At 41.1% G+C, this 27732-nt stretch overlaps 1 protein-coding gene across 1 annotated transcript in view; it reads right to left on the minus strand.

The window, feature by feature from the left end:
* Positions 1 to 27732, minus strand: part of ZC3H12D (zinc finger CCCH-type containing 12D) — a 106477-nt gene that overhangs the window by 19264 nt on the left and 59481 nt on the right. Inside the window, exons 2-3 of the mRNA XM_073627442.1 lie at positions 19214 to 19729; positions 3984 to 4123 (exon numbers count right to left, since the gene is read on the minus strand). Of these exons, the coding sequence (XP_073483543.1) occupies positions 3984 to 4123; positions 19214 to 19524 (451 nt within the window). The 5' untranslated portion in view covers positions 19525 to 19729. The remainder of the gene's footprint in view (positions 1 to 3983; positions 4124 to 19213; positions 19730 to 27732) is intronic.

The raw sequence follows: 27732 nt of genomic DNA on the forward strand, positions 1-27732 counted from the left end.
GCCAGCACTCTCCACTCTTCCTTCCACGCTTCCCTCCCCCTCAGCTGAGGCTTCTGACGCCCAACCTGGGCCTTCCAGGCAGCAACATGTGGAGGAGCCCAGCTTGAGCCAGGTATAGCATTCTTCTAAAGATTTCTGGTTGTCCAATCAATGATGTTAAATAGATGTTAGTTTGGAGTACTAATTTCTGATTGTGATTGATGAACCAAAAAATAAAACGATGTCCCTTTTTCATACACAGGGAAGCCTCAGCCAGGAGGTGGCCGGGTCAAGCAGGTTGCCCGATACCCAGGTCCCTCCCCTCTGCCTTCAAAGAAAATGTGGCAAGAAGAGGAGTAACCTGGAGGAGGCTGCAATTGGCCTATTTTGGAAGGCTACTGAGGCCCTCAGAACACCCCAGAGTGTGGAAGAGGATTTTGCTGAGCTAACTGCATGCAAAATGATGCAAATGGAGGAGGGCCAACGCCTCTTATGTGAGTTTGTAATTTTAGAAGCTCTAAATAAGGGGTTGAGGGGCCAACTCACATGCGAAAGCCACATTTGTCAGCTCACCCATGGTCCTCCTCCTCCTCCAGGTCCTACTCCTCCTCCTGCCACAACTCCACCACCAGAGCCACAGCCGGGAAGGAAGCGTCTAAGGAAGACCAGAGAGTGATGGCCTGGGTTCAGTCTGGTCTGGCCAAAGATGCAGGCACTTGTATGACCACAGCCTGGGGACATGTATGTTATCTGCATCTGTTAGTGATTCTCTTGGACTTCTGGACCAGACTGCACTCCCTTAGATATGGACTCCTCAGGCCACAAATTTTGCAGTAAAATAATTGATGTGTGCCCTGGGGGCCAAAGGCTTCGCCAATTTCTGCTGTTTCTCCAGCGTTGCCTCCCTCCTTGTTTGGTTCTGAGCCCTTAATAAAGAAATTTTTGTTTAAATTATACTCGCCTATGTGTGTTTTCCTTCAAAAAGGACAGTTTGTTTGTGAGGAGGCAGGTACATTTCAAAAATACAACGTGAAATTAACAAGGGACACCAACACCAAGCAATCTCCTTGAGATTAAATAATACAAGATAATAATGGTGTTGTGGTAACTTGACACACAAAACACACCCAAAAATATTCGGGAGTAAAAAGAAAAAAAAAAAAAAAAAGAAAAATCAGGCTTGAAAAAAATACAAACCAAAAAAAAATATATATATATCTTTTTTGTCAGATGTGACAAATCAAAATATATTGATGAAATCATGCTAAATAATAAAGAAAGAAGTTTGTGATAACTCTGTGTGAATATGAGCAGCAAAACTACTTCATTCTTCTCGCATTATAAAGAAAAACAGAGTGCGCTGCATTAAACTATTTAAAACATTGCAGCCTGACGAAAGTGCTATATCCATTCCGAACGCTAAGTTTACCAGACCGAGCAGTTCCGTCTCGGAATTTCTTCTGAGCATGCGTGCAGCTGCTCTTCATTCTTAGCATTGCTGAGTGACACAGTAAATGGAACTGTGAAACCACTTTGCCTTTTGGAATCCAGTTTGGCCCTGCTTTGGTGGACACAGAGGGAACGTCCCGGCCCTGTAGAGGCTCTACCCTTGCCTCCAACACTCTACCACTTTGCCCAGGGTGGCATCAAGCTCCATTGATTCTATGCTCATGGCAGTAGAATCCAACCTCTCTGGTAAGCGTATTCCATCTATTTGCTAAAGTTGATGATATACCATTGGACGGTTGGGAAGCAGACAGGATCAATACACAGATTATTCAACCTCACTGCGGACTGTTGTCCTATTTGGATTGTACATTCCCCCTTTTTTGGTCACACATTCCCCCCCCCCCCCTTTTTACTTGGGACATTACGTCTACATGCACTTTGAACTTTATGTGTGTTTTAGCGCTACAATTTATTTCATTTTATATTTGACTCCTTTACTGCAGTTACCTCCTGTCAGCCCACTAATTTTAAAGTCTTTCTTCTACATGACTTTCCACGACTCATGCAGTCTTTCAACTATAAAATATTCTTTTACAACTCTCCCATTCCACACTCCCATATTGCATTGAAATGTGGTCAAAGGAACAGGGCACACCCATTGATCCAGAGGAATAGGAAATAAAAGCATTCATATTCCCACCTAAGCCATCTGTTACCAGTAAAGCCCAAGAGAAAAAACTAAAAATTTTGACCAGGTGGCAAAGATGCCCCGCTTTTCCTCACAATCATTACTCCTCCATTCCTGACACATATTGATGATGCCAAAAGGACATAGGTACCTTGACATACTGACATCTGGTGGGCATACCCTCCCATTCAACGATTCCGGAAATTAATTCTCTCTCTATACCACCACGTGGCAGGGTCACGGATCTCTAGTACTCCTCAAACTACCTTAATATCTATCCTACTTGCTACCATCAGATCTTTTCAATTCCTTACAGGGCCAGTGCAGTCATTCCTCACCACTGGCAAACCCATCATACATTATCTTTAGCAAAATGGATCCCGCAACCCCTCCCCACCAGGATCCTACCTATACCCCCCATCCCATCATCCACGTGACCTTCCTACCCCTCATCCCTTTTATTTCATAAGCTGCCATCTCTCCCAACATACCAATGAGCCATATCACATAATCTTGTTCCTATGAGACAGACAACACCACCTCCACTATAAAAACTTACTTTTCTTTATTCTCCATACTGTATTTCAGATCTCTATATACATCTGAAATCCAGTAGATGCACACATGTCACCAATAAAAAAAATTGTAGCTGCAAACAGAGGATGCCATGCATAGGTGCGCGCAGGGGTGTGCCAGATGTGCCTGGGCACATCCTAATCACCCCCTTGCGGCGTAGATATCAGGGGTCTGTTTAGACTCCTGATATTTCACCAAAGCCCTCAGTGGGGCTCCTAGAAGAATTGTAAATAAGAAATACTGTAAAAAAAATTTAACAAAAATCTACTGCCCTACTGACACCATCCACGTTTTATTACATTTTAAAATGTTTGTTTACATTTATAAGTGTGTGTCTGTGTATATATAATTATATATATATACGAACACGCATGTGTGTTTGAGCTTTGGGGTGCACACCCTAATTTAATAGTCTGCGCACACCAATGATGCCATGTAATTTTTGTCTCTGAAACCTACCTGTATTTGTGTCCTCAGCTTTTTAGGTTGCTGCTGAGTCTCTGTAGGATGAGTCCACTGTTTCGCACCTGAGTCCCATGTTTGATTCCTGTTCATCTGTACAACCACTTTACAACTCTCAAAAAACCTGCCCTAGGTTTTTTCCAGTCTGTCTGTGGCTGGAAACTTCCTCTGAGACAAAGACTTGAGCAAAGACCTTTCTGAGTATCTGTTCTCAGATTCTCTGATTGAGTTATAATAGTTTTTTTTATGACCTGTGATCTGTGATTTTTGTGATCCATGTCCTGACCCTATGATCTGCCTGCCCTAAACTTTGGCCTGCTTGACTATGGTCTTGTCTGATGGTATTGTACCACGCTTCATTTCTGCATGCTGTCAGCTGTTGATGCTTCAAGTAAACTGTGGGTTATAACCTTGGAGCTGTCTGCAGCAAAGCCCATCATTCCTTGAGAGGTTCCCTAGACCCTGGGACTCAACCCACTTTAGAGAATACATTTGTATGGCGAGGGTCCACTGTCTCTGTCACAATAACATACAACTACATACAATGTTTCTGAGCCAGAATCTAGTATACACTGACTTGGTATAGTAGGAGTTGGTGCAAACCATGTCACTTTAAAAAAAAAATCTCATAACCTACAATGTTTTGTCAGTCACGCCTGTTATACAATATTCTATTCATCTTACAAGAAGAATGTTTTAGTCAACATAGTCAAACATTTGTTTCTATACACAGAAGGAGATTAACTTTAAGACTTCTTTCCATTCATGACATCCTTTAACAAGCCGCTCATTTGTTCTGTTTAGTTTTGTTAAGCAGACACACAAGTACCTGATATGGGTGAATCAATTCTTGGCTGTTCTTTCCTCCAGGAAGGCACAAACACCTTAATGTAGTCATGTCCTCTCTTTCTAAACCAGTCCACTGCAATATCTATGCCTCTGCATGAGAAAACTGTCCTGAATCCATGACTGTGAGTAGAAATGAAATTGCAATATCAGTTGCATCCTGATAGAAATATACTGTATGTTTGTATTAAAATTAATCTAGATATAACAGCATATAAATTACTGTCACTGTAACAAAAAATAAAAGTTGCTTATGGGTATAAGGGCTACACACTTATGCCACGTACACCACATGAGTAGATTTTCCATGGGAAAAAACTTGAACTTGGATAGTTTTTATGACGGAATTCCGCTCAAGTTTGCCTTGCATACACAGTCTCTGAACTTTCGACCGTCAAGAACGCGGTGACGTACAACACTACAACGAGCCGAGAAAATGAGGTTCAATGCTTCCGAGCATGCGTTGAGTTGTTTCCGAGCATGCGTAGGAATTTTGCGCGTTGGAATTTGTACAGATGACCGCATTTTCGGATAGGAACTTTTTCCGGACGAAAAATTGAGAACCTGCTCTCAATCTTTTGCTGGCGGGAATTCCACGGTCGCATTTTCCGACCAAAAGCTCTCATCGGTCATTTTCTGGCCGAATTTCCGATCATGTGTACACGGCATAAGCGATGCCTACACTTCTCTGGTATTGGTGAAGCCTGCCAGCTAAACTCCCCCTTATTCTTTATTCCATTCTAGCCCATCAGTATAGTGGACTGCCTTACCCTCCTATAAGAATGTTTGGTAGGTATGTGGAGACCTGCGAACTTCAGTACTTCCAGGAAGAGCCACAGTGACACTGAACGCTGCCATAGGTATGTGCAGTCACCTCTTGTTACCTGTACTTTATACCTATCAGTGGCTTTTGTTTAAAGTAGTTCTTCAGGCTAAATAATAAACTGCAAAACGATAACAATAAATGTGTTTTTTTAAGTAATTGGGTCTATTAAAATTTTTATATATAAAAAAATTTGCATAGCTATTCATCCAGAAAATTTGCATCCATTTGCATGTACATCCACTGCTGATTACATTTATTTGCTAATTCCCTTTAGGCCCGATTTACACTGGTGCGACATGAAAGTCGTGCGACTGTCAATCCGACTTTGCCCTGCGACTTCGGTCCAACATTTAATGTATAAAAATGTAAAATAATGCATTGGGTGGCAAAAATATGAATGCAATCTATACACTAGGGGGAGAATCTCTGGGGGAATCTGGGATGGAAAAGGACCTGGGGGTCCTAGTAGATGATAGTCTCAGCAATGGCATGTAATAAAGTCCATAAATCAAACAATAAATCACTGTATCCAAATAGTCATCAGTGATGTGGCTTCATGCAGAAAACTCAGTGGGAATATGTGATCACTCGATCAATGTTAAAGATGTCCTCTTACCTCAGCGCAGGGACCCTTTAAGGGAAGGTGCATTTGACCCTCTGTAATTAAAGGGTCCCTGCGCTGAGGTGAGAGGCCATCTTTAACATTGGTGGAGGGATCACATATTCCCACTGAGTTTTCTGCATGAAGCCATATCACTGATGACTATTTGGATACAGTGTTTTATTGTTTGATTTATGGACTTTATTACATAGACTTTAGCGCTGCACCATCTGTTTTATATTGTTTTCAGGGATTTGTGATTGTTGACCCTGGTGTTCAGCAGCTATTTGCCATTTTTATATACATATTTGCGCTGATTTGTTTTTCCCTTTTAGCTCAGCAATGGCATGCAATGCCAAGCTGCTGCTAACAAAGCAAACAGAATATTGGCATGCATTAAAAAAGGGATTAACTCCAGGGATAAAGTGATAATTCTCCCACTCTACAAGACTCTGGTCCAGCCGCACCTGGAGTGTGCTGTCCAGTTCTGGGCACCAGTCCTCAGGAAGGATATACTGGAAATGGAGCAAATACAAAGAAGACCAACAAAGCTAATAAAGGTTTTGGAGGACATTAGTTATGAAGAAAGGTTGCAAGCACTGAACTTATTCTCTGGAGAAGAGACGCTTGAGAGGGGATATGATTTCAATTTACAAATACCATACTGGTGACCCCACAATAGGGATAAAACTTTTTCGGGGAAGGGAGTTTATCAAGATACGTGGCCACTGATTAAAATGAGAAGAAAAGAGGTTTAACCTTAAACTACGTAGAGAGTTCTTTACTGTAAGAGCTGCAAGATTGTGGAATTCCCTTTCATAGTGCAACTTGGGTCTGGTATGGATTTTGAGGGGAAACCCCACGCCAAAATGTAAAAAAAAGAACAGCGTGAGGTCACCCCCCATATTTATACCAGACCCTTAGGTATGGTATGGATTTTGAGGGGAAACCCCAAGCCAAAACTTAAAAAAAAAACGGCTTAGGGTCCTCCCAAAAATCCATACCAGGCCCTTATCTGAGCATGCAGCCTAGCAGGCCAGGACAGGGGGGGACGAGCAAGTGCCCCCCTCTTGAACTATACCAGGCCACATGCCCTCAACATGGGGTGGGTTGCTCTGTCCCCCCACCCCAAAGCACCTTGTCAGCATGTTGATGCGGACAAGGGCCTCTTTCACACAACCCGGGGCTGTGGTTGTGGGGGACTGCGGACAGGGGACTTATCGGAATCTGGAAGCCCCCTTTCTTAAATTTTCCCCAGATCCCACCTCCCTATGTGAATAATTATGGGGTACATAGTACCCCTACCCATTCACCAAAACAAAAATGTGTAGTGTAAGAGAAACAGGAGGCAGTTTTTGACAAGTCCTTTATTAAAAAATGAATAATGCCCCCCATGGTAGCTCCAACATCAATCATGATGATGGTGGCCCCTGCCCCAAAGCACCCCCCCATGTTGAGGGCATGTGGCCTGGTGTGCTTCAGGGGGGGGCTTCGCTCTTCTCTCCCCTTTCCTGGCCTGCTAGCCTGCATGCTCAGATAAAGGGTCTGATATGGATTTTGGAGGGGATCCCATGCCATTTTCTTTTCCAATTTTGGTTCTGGGATTCTCCTCAAAATCGCTACCAGACCTAAGGGTCTGGTAGCGATTTTGGGGAGGGGGACCCCAAGCCGTTTTTTTTTTTGGCGTGTGGTTTCCCTCTTAAGATCCATACCAGACCTGCCATTTTTTTTTTCAATAAATTTAGCATTGCTAACATTGCACACACCACATCATACAACAGGAGGGGCTACAGAAGCAGGGGGTCTTCGGGGAAATTTGACCTCTGATCACATGTCACAAGTCGGATCAGTTAAGATGGTGATCCAACTTGGATTCGACTTCCATTATATTCTATGGACTGAAATCGCACCCAAGTCGGACCAAAGTAGTGCAGAAACCTTTTTCAAGTCAGAGCGACACAGTTAAAATGGCTCTCATAGGGAAACATTGATTTTGAAATGCCATGCGACATGTGCTTTCAAAGTCAGAGCACATGTTGCACCAGTATGAACCGGGCCTTAGTGTTCTGTAAAATTGTTACTTTATATATCTTGTAACCAAGACGTATGTGTTTTCTATGCTCCACAGCTCCATCTAGTGGAGAGAAAATAGATTAAAGAACAAATGTACATGCAGATTCACTGGATTAATGGTATGCAAATGTTTTATAAATAGACCCCAATGTGCCATAAGCAAGCTTCATATACTTTCCTAACAGTCCATCTATGATAACTATCATTGCTCTCATTTCAACCTGCAATAATAAACAGATTGAAACTGAAGCAGGGAAAAGGGAGGTTTGCTTGATCTATAGCAAATAAATAAATTATGGATGTACAGGCTAATAATTATAGGAGCTTGAGAAACATCCTTGTATGCATTCAGCTTTACCTAAAGAGTGTGAAATTTATAGTGCTGATCACAGTAAAAATAAATGAAAAAAATAAGTAAAAAGAGTTCTCTATGTATTACCTTTTTTTAGCCAACACCTGAAGGAGCACCACCTTGCACCTTTATTGCGAAACTACTGAATTTTAAAGACCGTGATGCTGTACTCCGAATGACCAGGCTTAAAGGTAACATCCCTTTCCAGTCCGGATTCATTTCGGCATTTCCAGATTTCTCTGCTGAGGTGCAGATGCAACGTGCATGGTTCACAGGGGTCAAACGCCGTTTACGAGCACACCACATCAAATATGCAATGCTGTTTCCAGCTCGCCTCCGTGTAGTTGGAGAGGACCAGGTGCATTTCTTTGAGGACCCTACCCTGGCTTCGGAATGGTTAGAGCAACAGAATGCTGCAAGAAATCGCCCAGCCTGACCGTCCTCTCGTTCTACTAATATTGTAAGTGCCTGCTTTTAATCTACTAAGATAATTTTCTACCTTACCCGCTATGCTCACTGTCCTGTACTATATAAGGCCTGTTCATACAACATCTACACGTGAGTAGTCATGTTTTGAATCTGCAACGACTAAGGCCCAAGGTCTGCATACCACTTAGCCCGTGTCCAATTTTGATTTTGATATGACTTGACATCCGCCATTATGATTTTCCAAACTTCAGAACATCTGGTAGCCCACATCCATGGCCTATGTGCCAATATCAGCAGACGGATTTTGCAGTGGAAATGTCACAACCGGTGACATCACATAATCTTGAACAAGGAACTGTTCGTCTCTTCCCCCCATCTATACCACCAGAGTCAGACATAGTTTCCTATGGCCACTACAGAACCCTGGACTCTTACCTTCTTGGTGCCAATACTCTAAGGCTTGACGCCACAGTGGAGCACAGGCTCAGGTTAATGCGACATACCCACGGTTGCAAGTCGCAGAGGTCACACGTTCTCCGTTGCTGGACTTATCTCCAGAACTTGTTCGCACCCAAAGGTTGTTGGTTACACCACCACCGGCGCTGCCAAATAGGCTCCCGCCGATGGGGTTATGTTCAAAAGTGCACTACTCCATTTTTTGATTGCTGAATGCGGTTACATTTTTGTCACTGCACTAGTTCTGGGATGCATGCCCCAGTCAAGTTTGGGAGACTGAGGACAGGGAGGGGGGTAGAGGGAAATGTTAAGTTAAGGAACATGTTTAATGATATACCATGTCTTCTATTTTTATCTCAATGCGGAGTGTGGTGGTGTGTATTCTCCCATAACGTTTCACGATTCATTTTTCATTACTTGTTACTGGATCAATATGGCTAACATAAAATTTCTCTCCTGGAACATCTGGGGAATCCGGGACAAAATCAAACGCACAGCGATATTCAACAATCTTGTTGGGCTACGTTACAACTAGCCCCAAACACAGGACCTCGCACCTGGCGCCTACACCCCTTTTGACTAACAACATTAAGAGACCAAGAGGACATTCACAGAGAATGGCAATTCTACTTTAATACCAATAGGGAAACAGCCCCTGTGGGCATGGTATGGGAGACATTCAAACTTCACGCACGCACTATTTTATCTTCCCGGATAAACAGAGTCAAAACCTCTTCCAAAGCTATTCTGTGTCAGGCCTCTGACAAATTGGATTTGATTACTAGGGAGTTCCAAAATGATCCTTCACAAGAAAAGGCGTCTGCACTCAAACTCCAAACCCGTCTTGTAGACCAGTTGCAGTTTGAAAAAGCTAAGCAAAAACTTTTCTTTGTGAAGCAATGGATTTTCGAGCAAGGAGAACGCGCGGGTAAATTACTAGCATATCTCGCTCATCAAGGCACGAGCCCACCAGTAGTGGTTACACTCCTGGGCCCTAACTCTGTCACATACTCAGACCCTCCAACAGTTGCAAAAGCTTTTCAAACATACTTTACTGATCTATACTCCTCGAAGGTACAGACCACTATACAAGAGACCCAGGCCTTTCTTAAAGACATCCCCTTTCCCCAATTATCAGAATCTCAATTTACAGAACTAGAGGCCCCCCTTACGTTAGATGAACTAGCACTCGCCATAGCATCCCTTGCACCAGCTAAAGCTCCTGGAGGCGATGGTTTACCACTTGACTTTTACGCAGCCTATTCGGAAATACTTATCCCTGAATTATTGGTACTTTACAACCATATATTCGAGTCCGGGGCCCTCCCTGAATCCCTTCGTCAAGCAGTAATTATAGTAATCCCCAAACCAGGCAAGGACCCCCACCACCTAGAATCCTATCACCCAATGTCGCTCCTCCAAGCGGACATTAAAATACTAGCCAAAATTTTTTCCATGCGCCTTAACCACAGTATTCTCTCCTTAATACACCCGGATCAGACGGGGTTCATGCCTGGCAAGAATACAGCCATGAACTTACGGCGATTATACTTGAACGTTCAAGCTGATCATGAGAATACGGGAGATAGGGCGGTGGTGGCGTTAGACGCCGCAAAAGCTTTTGATTCGGTGGAGTGGGGGTACCTGTGGGAATGCCTTAGGGGGTTCGGATTTGGGCCCAATTTTATTAAATGGGTAAAATTACTATATTACTCCCCCTCAGCTAGAGTGGTAGTGAATGGGTACACATCTGACCCCTTCCCCCTGGGCCGAGGAACCCGACAGGGATGTCCACTGTCTCCCCTGCTTTACGCCCTGGCGGTGGAACCCCTGGCTATTTCACTTAGGCTAAGTCCAGATGTACGAGCACTGAACATGGGATCCCTGACAGAAAAACTGAGCTTATATGCAGACGATATGCTCCTTTATTTAGAGGACACTGGTCCTTCTCTCCAAAAAGTCCTTGAAATAATTGGGGAATTTGGGAAACACTCGGGATTAAGCATGAATTGGTCCAAATCACAGATTCTCCCTCTTGACCTCTCACCTCCTTCCTTTAGTACGGCCTCCCTCCCGTTACAAAGAGTTGCCTCTATCAAATATCTGGGCGTGACAATTACAAGAGACCCCCTTGAATATGTAGTCAATAACATTGAACCACTCTTCCCCTATCTAAAATCCCGTACACAATCTTGGGCAAGGCTTCCCTTAGGAGTAATGGGGAGAATTCATTTATTTAAAATGGTACTTCTGCCAAAATTTCTACATATGTTTTGGAACTTCAAGGCACTAATCCCACTAAAGATCTTTAAAAAGTTGGACCAAATCATCAACTCATTCATATGGGGGTCCAATAGACACAAACTGGCTTGGAACACGATTAAAAACCCAACCTCGTCGGGAGGAGCGGCCATACCAAACTTATACACCTACTACATAGCTGCACAGCTTTCACACTTCTATCATATTCATAAGACTGACGAACTTAGATACCAAACACTGGTATGTGACAGACCAAGTAATGATATGTATTCCCCATTACAAGTCCTATTTAGGAAAGGGAGTAGGAAACGGACAAATATAGGACAGCACTCACTGCTGTTTCCGCATCGCCACATATGGGAGAAAGCGATTAAAATGTCTGGTGCTGACTTTTTCCACTCACATACACCCTTGTGGCACAATCCCCTTTTGGGGGAACTGTTGTCCTTACCCGGGGCCACTAGGTGGGCTGCTAAGGGGATAGTGTTCCTTTTCCAGGTTATCACTATATTTGGGGTAAGACACTGCCAAACACTTTGTGAAGAATTTGACCTCCCCTCTAACATGCAATTTAGCTACTTGCAACTGAAACACGCGCTTCAGACACAATTTGCAAATGGCTTTCCCAACCCACAAATGCTCCCATTGGTAGACGTAATCACAGGTTCCTCTCCAGAAAAACTTATATCTACTCTGTATACCGCGTTACGCACTAGAACAACTGCCAGAATAGTAGACACAGCAAGAATCAGATGGGAGGCAGACCTAGGCCAAATATATGATACTGATTGGGAAAATATACTGGAAAATGTACGGAAAACCTCACCTAAATTATCTGAATGCCTGACTCGATTATACATAATTCATAAATCCTACCTTACGCCCGTCAGAATAGCCAAATTTTCCCCAAACCAAAATCTAAATTGCCCAAGATGTCTAGGCACTCCATGTTCCTTTTTCCATTTAATCTGGTCACGCCCAGTGATAACTGACTACTGGACACAGATTGTAAAATTCCTCCATGACCATATGGGTTCACCACTACAACTAGACCCCAGGCCGTGCATACTGGGTTTGCTCCCAGACACCATGTCCAGGCCTATGGCTACACTCCTTAGTGAAACACTGTTTAGTGCTAGAAAATTAATCGCCAAAAACTGGATGAGAACCACTTTTCCTACTGTCCAGGACTGGTTGAGGGATGTAAATGTGTCCTTGCCATATAAAAAAGTACTCTATATACACAGGGGATGCCCAAAAAAGTACCATAAGATATGGGGCACTTGGCTAGCCAATACCAATACCTGTACTACATGATTGATAGTAGATAGCTGTAAGATTGGGGAGGCTAACGTATTTTTTGTTTTAAGAACGTATCCTGGGGAAATGTCCAGATTAGTATAAATAGCACAATGCAAATGGCTAATCTAGATACAGTGTCCTAGTTATGTACATATCTACATCTTCCTAGGTCTATAAAGATAGCGTCGGAAATGTATGCTTGAATATAAATATTGTCCATTACTTTTTCTGCTTATGGTATGACATGTATTTCATTTGTATGACGTTTTTGACAATAAACATATTCTTTGGTTAAAAAAAAAATATATATATATTATATTATATTATATTATATTATATTTATATTAAATTACAGTTTATAGCATCCTTGTGGGCAGAACTTGTAAACCATGCTCTTTCTTTAAAAAAATGCATATAATAACAAAAGTTTTCTGAGTTAAAATTATATTAATAATTTAGCTTTATTGTTTACATCTTATTGAATATACACCCACTCCAATATTTTCATCCTTCATACTACTAATTCACACTTCTATATAGCTATCTTCTAAGATTCTCTTGCCTTTAGAGAAAGCCCCATATATATTTATAGACATAGAAGATGTGAAAACATTGCAGTGTCGGGGAGATAAAGGTAAGTATGCATCTTGAGTGGGGGGATGAGGGTACTTTAGGTCGGGGAAATGGCAAAAAGGATTAATACACTTTGTTTGAAAGTCCACTTATAATAGATACAGTACATACTAGCCCATATGTACTCAAGGAGCAAAGCCTCAGTCAAGGCAACGTAATCTTATTCACTAAGCGAAGAGAACGTTCACTTTGTAAAGAGAAAAGTTACTTAGTTTAATAAAAGGAGTAAAGCTGTGCTGGCCATACAAATCTTGTTATTCCATTTTCTTTGTACTGTACATGACTGGGTATTCTTTGCAAAAAGAGAATTTTCACGTTGTTTCACATCATTCCCTAAAATAAGTTAAAATTCAGTTTGAAAGTGAACATGTTCTACTTCTTTAGTAAGTCAACCCCATAGCATATAGGTTTTTATGTAAGTATTCTTTTTTTTTAACTGTAGGTTTTAGTAGACCTCATGCTATGCCCATGAACATAGTTTTGTAAATTATATAAATTTTTTTCTACAAAGGTAAACAATACAAAGATTCATCAATTAGATATTTAAGTTTTGGTTCAGTAGTTTAAAGCAGATGAAGTTTTGGCCCTATACCTCAGGTATTTTATTAGTATTTGGCACTAGCACTTAGCACGCTACCCATAATTTTTCCTAAATCTCAACCAGACTCTTAAATTGCAATCCAAAGCTGGCCATAGACTGATCAAAATTTTGCCAGTTCAACAGGGACCGGTCGAATTTTGATCAGTGTGTGGGCTTCCCCGCTCCACAGAAGTTGATTGTTTACTCAAAACAGAAAATTGCAGCGCTAAAATGACAAAGAAATAAAGTTGGTTATTTACGAAAGGCAAATCCAATTTGCACTACAAGTGCAAACTACAAGTGTAAAGTTCACTTGAAATTGCACTGAAAGTGCACTTGGAATTGCAGTCGCTGTAAATCTGAGGGGTAGATCTGAAATAAGGGGAAGCTCTGCTGATTTTATAATCCAATCACATGTGCAAGCTAACAGCTAAAATGCTGTTTTTTATTGTCCTTGCATGTCCCCCTCAGATCTACAGCGACTGCACTTGTAGTGCAAAGTGGATTTGCCTTTTGTAAATAACCCCCAAAGTCCCCTAAATATTACAGTCCAATTAGAAGTGATATAGTCCATTCATGAAACTAGTAGATGACTCCAAGGAAAATGTGAGGGATTGAGTGTTCAACATGTATGAAAAAATATATTGGGCAAAGTCCATGCGCGCAACGTTACCACGCCACAAGGCTGTCGGCTTGAATCTTGGGATGGATATACATTGCATAAATGCTTGTTTTTAATCACATCTATGTAATTGTAACCAATTGTTCGCCCTCCTCCTGAGGTCTGGCTCACCCCTCTTCGAAAGATCCTCTTGAGTTTGGATACCTGGTTACCACACCCTGACCCAGCTTGGCTGATTGATACAGAACACCCACCCTTGGAGGGATTTCTTTATCCATTCCGTCCTTCTTCCAGTTGGGAATATCGATGAGCGTTTGACCTTTGGTCACTAATACAAGCCCGGTTGGCCCACTGTCGTACGACAGATGTACCCACCGAGTCCGGTAAGAAGTATCCATCCATTACTCCTTATTTGATGAATGTACATCTGTTTCCTGACACTTGTTGTGTCACAGAGTTACCACTACATTTTCTTCACTTCCACATTGAGCCACAGAGGACATCAACTCAGTTATTTGAGTGAAGTTTCCGTTTATGAACTTTTTTCATTTTTTGTGTTTCATAGGATTTGGACTTTATATGTCACAGATACTATTTACTATTGTTCCTTCATGGTTCATTTTTCTTTATATCAGTTTATATCAATTGTATTATAGTTCACCGTTATAGTGATCTACATTCTTTAGCGCTACACTTATTTTTATTTCTGTGCATCTAGTTTTATGATTGGACTATATCACTTCCAATTGGACTGTCATATTTATGGGACTTTATTTCTTTGTTATTTTGGCGTGGCAATTTTCTGTTTTGTATATGCTGTTTACAGTCTTATCCGTATTGTTTTTGCCAGCGGCTTTTTAATTTGGATTTATCTGCGCAATGAAGACACATGCTGGAAAATCTTCCATTAATCAGCAGCAGACACTGATCTGTGTATTCTTATAGCTATGGATGCTGTCAAAATACAATGTCCTGATGGGCGCTGGCTGAACAAAAACGATAACTAACATTGCATGGCCAGCTTAACCCCTGACTTAACCCGTCATCCTAACCCTTAAAACTATTACATCCCACTTGCTTGACAAAGCATAAACTAAACTATTGGATCAGTGGTGAATCCTTTCTGGCAGTTTGGAGTGTTTTACTTCAACTTGAAAATTAATATTTATATGATGCTCATTGTGAAACCTATTAGGCTAGATCCAACTTTTTCAACCAGGGTACCCAAGCACCCTTGACAGCCTTTAGGTATCTTCGGGGGTGCCTTGGCAAAATGCCTAAAAATTGCCCAAAAAACTGAATACAAGCCAGAGGGTGGATGAAGCCTGCCTTTTAGTTACACAAAGCCACAGGTTTTCATTGTGCACCATTACAGCCTTCTATCCGGCTGCGTCCTAACAACCAATGACATCAACGGTTGGTAAGAGGGATGTCGGGTGCCTGTACAGCATCCTAGTTTGCCCCTCTCCATCAGAACTGGGATCACTTTATCTGAATGAAGGAAAGAAACAGGGAGAAGGGAAATGTTGGAATGCTAGTCAGTACCAGTGTGCAAAGGTGTATTTGCTTTGGAAGAGTAAAACATTGGGTGTACTATGTGTGTGGATGTTATTGCATTATGTAAAACTATTAGTTTAGTTTTTTACATTTTAAAATGGGTGCCTTGAGATTGTGCATAATTTTAAAGGGTGCCTTGACTGAAAAAAGGTTAAGAAACACTGGGCTAGATCCACTAAGGTCTCTTACACATGGCCGTGTTTAAGGCGTATCGGTATACAGAATAAATTATGGCTGTTGCTGTGGCACCTGGTAGGCACAACGGCAACATATTTTTACCCCTAGATGCTTGCTTTTCAAATCGTAAAGTTTACATTAAAAAAAAACATTTTTTTTTTTTTTTTTTTAACATAAAGTAAATATTTAACTGTTCAGCCTTATTTTCTCATAACTCGTTCTGTTCATTTCACAAAGTGTTATTTTATCACCACCACCTCAAAGTGCCCCTATTTTCTTCTTTCCTTAACAGACACCTACAGAGTCTCCTTGTTATCACCAGACTGAAGTAAGTGTTATTTTAAGAAAGGATAGCCTACTGTGACTGTCTTTGTAAAATGACTTTTACATTAATTTTATTATAAGAGCAAAAAAAAAAAAAACATTGACATACACTGTTATTTTAGCACAAGTAGAGATAAAATACCACTACTATTACATAGCAAGTAAAGCATAATATGTACCTTTGTGAAATGAGATCGAGTTCAATAAGGTTTGAGTTCGAGAAAATACCGGCTGAACAAGAGAAAAAAAGTTTTGTGAATTAAACTAATTAAGGTTGATTTACTAAAAGCAAATAGGCTGTTCACTTTGCATGGGTATTTTCATTTTGCAAGGGCATTCTCCCTTGGCTTAGTAAATGAGGTGAAGCTCTGATTATTTCTATCATCCCATCATGTGCAAGTAAAAATACGTTTGTGTTTTTTTTGTTTTTTTTAACCTTTGCACATGATTAGGCATTGTTTGTGAAGTTACTTTTCACCACATTCAGTGGTGAAAATTTCTTTGCAAAGTGAATGGCCTATTTGCTTATAGTAAATTAACACCATTGTCTTTAATTTTGTAACCCCTATCCCTATTTCTGCCCTACAACTAATCCACATCATCATAACCCAAAAGGCTAACCTTGTCAATTTAACAGAAAATATAACCATACAAAAGCCATAATCTTAGCTCAAAAATGACTTTTGTAGCACAGCGTACCAAAGTAGAAATGTTAGAATCTAGTTTCAGCTATTCATCTTAAAGTGATTGTAAGGCTTCATCTTTTTTTTAAAAAATAACAAACATGTCATACTTACCTCCACTATGCAGCTCGTTTTGCACAGAGTGGCCCCGATCCTCGACTTCTGGGGTCCCTCGGCAGCTCTCGCGGCTCCTCCTCTTATCAGATAACCCCCTAGGAGAAGTGCTCTCCCGGGGGGTTACCTTGCGGGCATGCTCCCGAGTCCAGTATTTGTGTCCATAGACACAAATGCCAGACTCGGCCCCGCCCCCTGGAGCCCGCATCATTGGATTTGATTGACAATAGCCAATGGCTGCGCTGCTATCAATCTATCCATACAGGAGACGGGACCCCATGCAGAGAGGGAGAGCGGGTCTCCGCCGAGTGAATGAAGGGACTCAGGTAAGTAAAACAGGGGGCTGGGGGGCCGGTCACTGCCAGAAGGTGAAAAAACCTTAATGCATAGGATGCATTAAAGTGGAGTTCCACCCACTTTTACAACTCTTCAGCATCCCTCACTAAACTGTGCACTGTAAACGAATTAGATATTCTTTTATTTTTTTTCTCAGAACCTACTGTATATCTGCTGTATTCATTTTTCACTTCCTCCTCCCTGGCTGTGGCCCATCGCATCATTTCCTGTTTGCAATGCCTTCTGGGAAGGGGCAGCAACTTCCTCTGACACCGCCGTTGCTATGGAAACCTGACCTGAAACCTATTACACTGCTTGTGCTGCACTGAGCATGTGCGAGATCTGCAAGGATGAGATCCAGGAAGAAATACAGTCTGGCTTCAGATGCCCACACTTAAGATGGCCACGGCCTGCTGGAAGTTTCTAAAATAACAAACTACTGCTATGAACTAACAAAAACAGACCTTAGTTTAAAGACTAACTTTACTAGAATACATTAAGCTTGTGTATTATAGGGGTATTTTTATTTAAAAAGTATAATTTCATCCGGGACACCACTTTAAGGTGAAAAAACACAAGAGTTTTCAACCCCTTTAATAAGCAGTTGTTTGGGGGCTGTATGAGCGCGTGTAGGCAAGGTGCATGTAGGCAACTCTTGTACTATCATTTATATTGATTGGTAGATTTCAGCACTAAATTTTACAGCCTGTACGTCACATATTCAGCCTTTGGTTCCCGGTATGGAAACATTTCCAAATGGACCAATGTGCCCATGTATAGCCAGTTTATGACATGTTATATATTGAAGCACTACCAAGGATTCTGATATGCTCCAGATACCTGAACCATGTACAAAATAATGCTATGGTTATTATATGGTTGTAGGATACAAACTATTTTAGTTACAGAAATTCTCCAGCATATCATGAACACAGTTGTTAAATTTTAGTTAGACATTAGTTAGACAGGCAATCTTTTTTTTCTTAGCATGCCAAGACCTTGTTTCATTTGCAATATACAAGGAATATGCTTGCCAGAGTAAATAGGTATCCAGCAAACGCATAAATAGGAACCCTTGCATATGAATAACATTAGTCTTAAAATGACCTTTTGAAGCCTGGCAAAATAGACCTTCCCTGTTAATTTGTAAACTGCTATTTTTTCGTCTGGGCAATAACCCTATGAGTTTATGCACATTTAACAATATTAGGATAGTAAAAAATAACATGTTTTAATAATATAACATTCCAGCTGTGATTAGAAGAATATAATATCCACCACTGGTATAAAGCAATGTAAGTGAAATGATTATGTTTATTTAAATTTGCATGTAAGTTATCTGTTTGAAGATTGTGTATGTTTTTTTCTCTTAAAGTATAGCTAAAGGCAAAACATTTTTTTAGTTGAGGATAGAGTGCAGGGGGATTAGAACGCTTTTCAGTTTTTAAAGCAGTCTGTGCCCCCGTTAAGGAAGTTTACCCCCTCTATGTGCCCTATTTACTATTATCATTGAAAGTGAAAGTAAAAGAAAATCCAAAATTTTGGAAATGCCTTAATTTGTAGGGAATTCCTCTAACTTCCTGTTTGGCTATGGGACAGGAATTGAAGGGAAATCTCCACAATGAGACACAGATGGTGGGAAAAAAAATCTGACAGGGGTTATAACCCACCCTTACTATATCTAAAATGAAAAAAAAAAAAGTTTTGCCTATAGTTCTACTTAAATAGCTTCAAATCTGCTCAGCCAACGCATTGTATCTTAGGCCAAAACTTTTATTTTCAATTTAAGACAGAGTAGAGATGTGTCAATACCGCTTGGCTTTAGATACACTTTAAGATTATGATGTACAAAACTTATAAAAAATTGAGGACAGATTAATCCCTACCTCATTGCTACATTGCTACCATCTATGACTATAGCTCTTAAATTGTTGGAAGTTTGATTGCTGTCCTCTGTATGATTTCTTTGTTCAGTGTCTTCTGTATTGATGCACCCACGAGCCACGAGCCTTGGCATGAATGTTTTTGGCAATGCTGCATCTCTGTCAGCTTGTGCTCTGTTTCCTGTGAATATTAGCTCCTGTAAAACATCATTGTCCAGTGCCTTCTCGCCCAGCTTCTCCAATGCTTTCTTTATATCTTCTTCTGCATAGCCAAGTTTTTGAAACCAAACTAGTTTTCTGTCTTGTGCATCCATGTTGTTGAGTTGGGCTCCGTAGAATAGTTTTTATTTGCTTTTCTCATTTGCTTTTACAAATCAGGTCCAAAGGATTTCCAGAAAAGCATTGAATGTGTTTTTTTTCCCAGCTACATTGTTCTTTGGAAATTTTCAGAGAAGATAAAAACCAAACTGGTGAGCACTTGGCGTGGTTTAATTCAGCAGTGAATGTAAGTAAATGTAACTGTTCCAGATCAGAGAAAGAAAAGAGAATGTCAGTGAACTTGAAAATGAACAATGAAACAAGCCGTGTTACGTGGTTTTACATTTTTTTAATTTTGGGTCAGGAAGTCATGTTAAAGATAACTAGGGGATTTTCTATTAGTCATAGCTGTCTAGCAGCCAAATTTTGCTGTTTTTACGGCTGTTTTGCAATGTGAATACATGACTAATGAAAAATATCACACTAAAGTAATTCCTGCTTTTTGTGAACACAACACACTGTTAAGTTACAGTGCCTTGAAAACGTATTCATACCCCTTGACATTTTCCACATTTTGTCATGTTACAACCAAAAACATAAATGTATTTTATTGGGATTTTATGTTATATACCAACACAAAGTGGCACATATTTGTGACGTAGAGGGAAAATGATAAATGGTTTTCATTTTTTTTTTAAATTAAATATCTGAAAAGTGTGGTGTGCATTTGTATTCACCCCCCTTTACTCTGATACCCCTAACTAAAATTTAGTGAAACCAATTGCCCTCAGAAGTCATATAATTAGTAAATAGAGTTCACCTGTGTGTAATTTAATCTCAGTATGAATACAGTACTGTAGTTCTGTGAAGCCCTCAGAGATTTGTTAGAGACCTTAGTGAACAAACAGCATCATGAAGGCCAAGGAACACACCAGACAGGTCAGGGATAAAGTTGTGGAGAAGTTTAAAGCAGGGTTAGGTTATAAAAAAAATCCCAAGCTTTGAACATCTCACGGAGAACTGTACAATCCATCATCCGAAAATGGAAAGAGTATGGCACAACTGCAAACCTGCCAAGACTATTCTGTCCACCTAAACTGACAGGCCAGGCAAGGAGAGCATTAATCAGAGAAGCAGCCAAGACGCCCATGGTAACTCTGGAAGAGCTGCAGAGACCCACTGCTCAGGTGGAAGAATCTGTCCACCGGACATCTATTAGTCGTGCACTCCACAAATGGTGCCTTTATGGAAGAGTGGTAAAAAATAAAGCCATTGTTGAAAGAAAGCCATAAGAAGTCCCATTTTCAGTTTGCGAGAAGCCATGTGGGGGACACAGCAAACATGTGGAAGTAGGTGCTCTGTTTAGACAAGACAAAAATTGAACTTCTTTGGCCTAAAAGCAAAGCGCTATGTGTGGCGGAAAACTAACAATGCACAGTACCCTGAAGACACCATCCCCAACGTGAAACATGGTGGTGGCAGCATCATGTTGTGGGGATGCTTTTCTTCAGCAGGGACAGGGAAGCTGGTCAGAGTTGATGGGAAGATGGATGGAGCCAAATACAGGGCAATCTTAGAAGAAAACCTGTTCGAGTCTGCAAAGGACTTAAGACTGTGGCGGAGGTTCACCTTCCGGCAGGACAACGACCCTAAACATACAGCCAGAGCTACAACTGAATGGTTTAGATCAAAGCATATTCATGTGTTAGAATGGCCCAGTCAAAGTCCAGACCTAAATCTAAATGAGAATCTGTGGCAAGACTTGAAAAGACTTGAAAATTGCTGTTCACAGACGCTCTCTATCCGATCTGACAGAGCTATTTTGCAAAGAAGAATGGGCAAAAATGTCACTCTCTACGTGTGCAAAGCTGGTAGAGACATACCCAAAAAGACTTGCAGCTGTAATTGCAGTGAAAGGTGGTTCTACAAAGTATTGACATTTAATTTTTGGTTGTAACATGACAAAATGTGGAAAATTTCCCTTTTTTTCTCTAATTTCTTTGCCCATTCCTCGTTAAAGCCCACAAACCTAGGTTTTTATTTTTGTCTGTTTCCATACTTACCTATTCCCTCAGCTTCTGTCAGGATAGGAAGTTATGGGACACACAGACAACAACACATTTTTAATAGAGTGAGAAAAGGTTGTAACTTCTGACAGTGTTTTCATTACTGCTAGTGCCTCCCTGTTACGGTGACAATCCTACCCCCCATTTCTTGTATAGGTGTCATAGGGACAACCTCCCCAGTGGGGCCCATCCCCAGTAACAAAAACCTCCACAGTGGGGCCACAAACAGAAATAAAAGCATGACACAAAATGTACCTCCTCTCACTTTCTCCAAAACTAAAAACATTGTCTGGAGTTAGGCTTTAATTCTTTTTGGCATGCGAAATATTTCCCTTTCTACACCAGCAAATTTTGTTTGCTGACTGTTAAAATGTCGCCTGAGCTAAGAATCCTCTTGATCAAAGCAGAACTTAACTGTATCTGAGCACCACAAACTGAAAACGCTATTTACCTAATTTTTAGTAATCAAAGCAAACTCACCCATCCATCCATGTCTCCATGCTTTATTTTGTTGAGAAATCACTTTGAGAAATAACCCATAGCAATTTATGTGTGGCCATCTTTAGTATGTGCATATAATTCATGTAATATTTATTTTCTGGAATCCGTCTGCCATTAGCTCACACATGCAGACAAGAGGGTGTGCTTAGCTGAGAAAGCCCCTCCTTCCTTTTTTCCAGGTGAAAGAGAAAAAATGCCCATGAAGATTCCTAAATTTATGACATCATTTTGTAATGAATACAGAGAGGCGCATGCCTAACGTGATAAATAACTTGAATAAATTAAAAAACCCTACTCCAATGGTCATAAGTGCAATCATATACAAAGTGATCAAATGTCCAAATAGTGCAGATCCTTTGGACTCACCAAAGAAAGTGCAGTAGTTGACCAAGAACCTAAATCACCAACAAAATGTGCTCCACCATGTGCTGCAATATATACACTCACTAGAGCAACTGAAACAACAAGCCTTCAAATATTTGGATGTATAAGCAATCATCCCCACAGCTGTTCTTCTTCCTCTCCTAGTAGGGCCCAGTGTGACTAGTATACCATCGAAAGGAACCCCAACAGGGAATATATAGTGTGACACCATTTATTATAGCAACAAACCTAAAAAAAAATTTACATATGCACTGACACATAAATGTAATATACATTCCTATCTATTTAGTAATGCTAGAAACATAAGGATTAAAAATAGTTAACGTGGTAGTAAAGGCAGTATCTTAAATTTTGCCTACAGGTAAGCTTATAATAAAGCTTATCTTTAGGTTAAATGAATACTGTTTCTTCTAAACGTGCACCATTTAGAAGATATTCTAGGCAGCAGCACCTCACCAGTGCATGCACACTGAAGGAACAGCATACCCGTGCCATTCCTGCAGAGCCCTGTGCCACGGGTGTGATTTCTGCATGCATGTGCGGGAGTGACGTCATTGCAGCTCATCCATTCAAGCAGTCAAACCTGGAAGGAAGGCTAGGTGAAGATGGAAGCCTGTGCAGTAGTGATAGCCACTGGAGGGCTTTGATTCAAGGTACATTTTTCATAATGTGCTAGCATGCAATGCATACTAGCACATCATGCCTTTACTTTGCAGAGTGTTTTTTTTTCCTTTCTAAACCTTTACTACCACTTTAATGTTGATTGAGAGAGTTTAGTTCCACTTTAAGTTCTGAGGTGCATATGGCAGAAATTTTCTCCTGAACTGAGATAGGAAGAGAACAAATCACAATACAAAAAGAATAAAGTTGCACTATAGAAATCATTATTGAGAAATATTTTTTTGTTAAAAAGAGCAGAGTTCAAAATTTTTTTTTTTTACGAATACTTATATACAATATATACCAGAGGTGACAACTAGAGGTGACAACCTAAGCTTAAAGAAAACACAATAGTATTTTTACAGTATTTCATTTTGTGTAGGTGCATACTGCTACAAGTGATCCATCCACAACAAAAAGCAATAAGAACATCAACAGGCAGCATCACCATCTATTACTAAGTTAGAAAAAAAAACAAAAAAAATGAACTAATGCCATTAAACAACAGATTACCACACTCATGTGACACAGTACCCAGGCAACAGCTTATATTAATTTCGAACAACAAAACAAAAATTTGTCAATAAAATCTACAGGTTACATTCAGTACACTATAGTGTAAGAGAAGTCAAAAAAGTTTTTTTCAAGTTTTGCACCCCCACAACTAACGCCCCAGGGCTTGTGGGGAAGAGGCCCTTGTCCCCATCTGCACGGGAACAAGGTGCTTTTCCAGGCACTGTGCAAAACCGATGACAGTCTGTCTCCCACTTCCTGTCCAGACTCCAGAGCCTCCTCATGTGCCGAAAACAATGTCCCTTCACAAGGGCACTCAAGCGTTCTGCCCTGCCCACTCTGCTCCCGCCCACTCTGCTCTCTGCTCCTGCCTCCTGCTGTATGCGGCTGCGTGTGTCGGGACACGGCCGGACTCGCGTGGTCCGGGAGGCTTAACAGTAAACTTACATTCCTCTTCTTTACCGGGTATAGTTGCCAACATTGTAAAAGATTTTATAGGGACACTTTTTTGTCTGTGGGCGGAGTCTTATTATAATTAGGGGGTGGACATTCATTTGTAGGTTTGGCCTAGTGGGGAAAGAAAAATGCGGCGTGCAAAGCACGCCACGGGGAAGATTGGGCATGGTTTAATCGTAATATTGGGCTTTGAAGCCCCATTATTTCTATTATTACATTGTAATATAAAATGAAATAGTTCAACTCACCATAATGCAGAATCAGAATCAGTGGGAGCTCTGAGAATGTCACTTGCCACGTCCCCTGCCACCAGATGCCATCAGGTGTCCCCAGCGGAGTGCTTCCTTACATCTCAGGTTTCCCTAGCGGAGTGCTTCCTTACATCTCAGGTGTCCCCAGCGGAGTGTCTCCTTACCTCTCAGGTGACCCCAGAGGAGTGCTTCCTTACATCTCAGGTGTCCCCAGCGGAGTGCTTCCTTACATCTCAGGTGTCACTGTCCCCAGTCAGCGGAGTGCTTCCTTACACCTCAGGTGTCACTGTCCCCAGCCAGCGGAGTGCTTCCTTACATCTCAGATGTCACTGTCCCCAGCCAGCGGAGTGCTTCCTTACATCTCAAGTGTCCCCCCCATTGGAGCCCTTTTATATCTCAGCCGGACGGCTACAATAGAAATTGAGCTGCGGCACTGCCCACCCCCCACCCCTTTCCACAACAGGTCATAGATGACAGACCGGCCCGGGGCAGGGGGTGGGCGGTGCCGCAGCACTATCGCTTTCTAACTCATCTGGTGTTCTGGAAAATGGTGGCTGTGGACCTCTTGCGGCGGCAGGGGGCGGCGAGAAATCATGAAAAAAGGTGATATCTGTTGACAACAATGATCGGGCCCCACTCGGCTGCGGGCCCCATAGCACCCACGTGGGTCGCTATGGCGGTAGTTCCGTCACTGGCTACATTCACACCAGTGTTTAGGGCTAGTGCAAATCGTACTTCCTCCTGCAGCTCTCAGCAGGTACAGTAGGTGCGGCTGTCAGCCCCATTCACTATAATGACAGTTCGTCGGCAGCTTCACCTATTCACAGCTCTCTACGCAGCCAGCGAGTACTTGCAGTGATCACTACTGGAAGCACTTTGCCTGTCATAATAGTGAACGGGCCAGGCGGCCGCACCCATCCGCTGAGAGCCCCAAGAGGAACTACTCATCATCTGTCCTTATTGTTAGCATATTTTATGTATAGCCCAAGACAATTTCTCTTCTTCCAATGTGGCCCAGCAAGGTCAAAAGATTGGACACCCTTGCTTTACACCATTATCAGCTCCTGCCACCAATGCTGGCCTGCCACCATCACCAGCTTCTGTAGCCTCTCCTGCTGTTTTTCTGTGCTCCAGAATTGTAAAGGTGCCACACACATAATGTTTTTGTAGTTTGGCCTCAACTACATTTTTCACGCTTCCTGCCAACCGCGCACAGATATGCGGCCTCACGGAAGTAGGTCTTTATCCACGAGGCCGCTTATCTGTGTACTTCTATTTGTGGTGGGAGTGCACCACACAGCGTGCTCCCAGCACAGATACCAGACTCTCAATGAGAGCCCCGGGTTTCTTACTAATGATAGGGACCGGTTGCGGGTCACCTGATCGCTGTGATAGCTTCTGATTGGCACAGTCAGTCAGTGATCAGTTACTGAATAGCCCACCTCTGTGTTTTCTTTCCCTTCCATTGTATCTTTCTCTCCTTGCAGGAGGTAAGGGTCAGAGTCAAAGGCTGGGGTCAAAGGTCAGATTCAGTATATTTTGGGTAGGATTTTTTTTTTTGGTAAAAGCATTGTTTTAATTAGTATCAGTGTCAGTTAGTTTTAGTGTCAGTGTGTTTTACATAGGATAAAAAAAGCAAAATGCGCACTGTTGTTTGTGGGTCCTACTACGGGTACAAACAACAAACAACATACACATATCTGGTATCCCTGTGATCGTCAAGAGCAGGAGAATTTATTTTAGGTTGTTCTTGGATGGTAAGGTATGGTAATAGCAAGCTAAATTGAATATAGCTAAATTAAAACAATTATTTTCTTTTATTATCTTGGGTCAATTTTCCATTGATAATAAAAAAAACAATCAGGAGATGTCTGTTAACATTTACACCAAATGAAAACCCAATTTGTTCTGAAAAAGACAAGGTATATTTTACCTGGATACACAAAATCATTGTGATGATATGTACAGTTCTACTAAATCATGTTAAAGTTGCAAAAAATTTGTTTTACTCTCCATCACTAAGGGGTTAAGATAAAAACTGCCTTGTCTTTTATTCTTACATTGCAGGCTAATGGAGCTGCTTGCTTACTTCCCTGTGGCTTGGTAATATTTGTGGCTATGGTCTCTGAAATATTACACTCTAATATTGACTTCATGATAAAACCTGCCCTATCTTTGCTTTTTACATTATGGCCAAATAAAGCTGCTTACATACTGTGCAATATTTCTGACTATTGTCTGCAAACCAATACAGTCTAATATTTATTCCTTGATAAAACCTGCCTTGTCACTCCCTTTTACAATGTAGCCAAATGAAGCTACTTATATACTCTGCATTAACTGTGCAATATTTCAAGTTATAGTCTGTGATTTTTATAGTCTCTAATTTTTATTTCTTGATAAAACCTGTCTTGTCTCTCCTTCTTACATTGAAACTTACATTGAAAGTGATACTAAACAGAGAAGTGTTAATTGCCATAATTCATTCACATAAATCATATATATCATGCCACTCTATTTTATTTTTTTAAAATCCTCTAAGTACCTAATTTCCGCAGCGCTGTTGTGTGGTCACATGATCTTTCCCTGTTCTTTGGCAACTGCAGGGAAAGATCCTTGGGAGGGGCTTGTATTGCTTTGCTGATGTATAATCTCTACAGTATGAGTCTGCATCTGCCCAGCCCTGATTGGTACTGTGTCAGTCAGAAAAGCAATTTAAATTAAATTATAAATATCAAAAAACAGCTCCCTATAAATCTTTATTGAACATTAAATGTATATGTTTTGTGCATTACCATGGTGTATGCAGAGTCAAAGATGATTGACACTAGCAACTATTTTGTTCAGACAGCATTTGCATTCAAGGATCATTTTTTACTATACAGGTATTAACAATTATATTTGATATAATTAATACTAATTTGTATTAAAACTAAGATTTTGGAAGTTTCTTAGTGAATGTAATCAATCAGTATAATATACCCCACACCCATAGTGTTTAGCAATAGGAGGACATGGAGGAGGAGGGGGGGGTGTGCCATTTACCACTGTGTATACGCCCACCCTTGTGACTCTATAGTCATGTGGGCTGCACAGATGAGAAAAAAGGAAAAAAGAGGAAATGTAGAGCTTAGTAGAGAACTGAAATATGATCATGCTAAGTACAGGACACCAGCTGGTCTTTACAATCTTAGCCTGTAGTAAGGACACAGAGAACATGGGAGGGATAGTTGAAGGCAGGATCAATCAGGTATATTTTGCTCTACATAAAATGAATGCTTTAGTGGTTTTGTGAGTATGCACACTCTGTTATATAGCATGTAATGACAGTTTTTTATAGTCTTGGTTTAATGAAACTTTAATAAAACTGCTTACATACTCTGCATACTTCTTGTAAGTTTCTAACAAATAATACACTCTGATTTCTACTGTG

Source organism: Aquarana catesbeiana, linkage group LG04, assembly GCF_042186555.1.
Source record: "Aquarana catesbeiana isolate 2022-GZ linkage group LG04, ASM4218655v1, whole genome shotgun sequence".
NCBI lineage: Eukaryota > Metazoa > Chordata > Amphibia > Anura > Ranidae > Aquarana > Aquarana catesbeiana.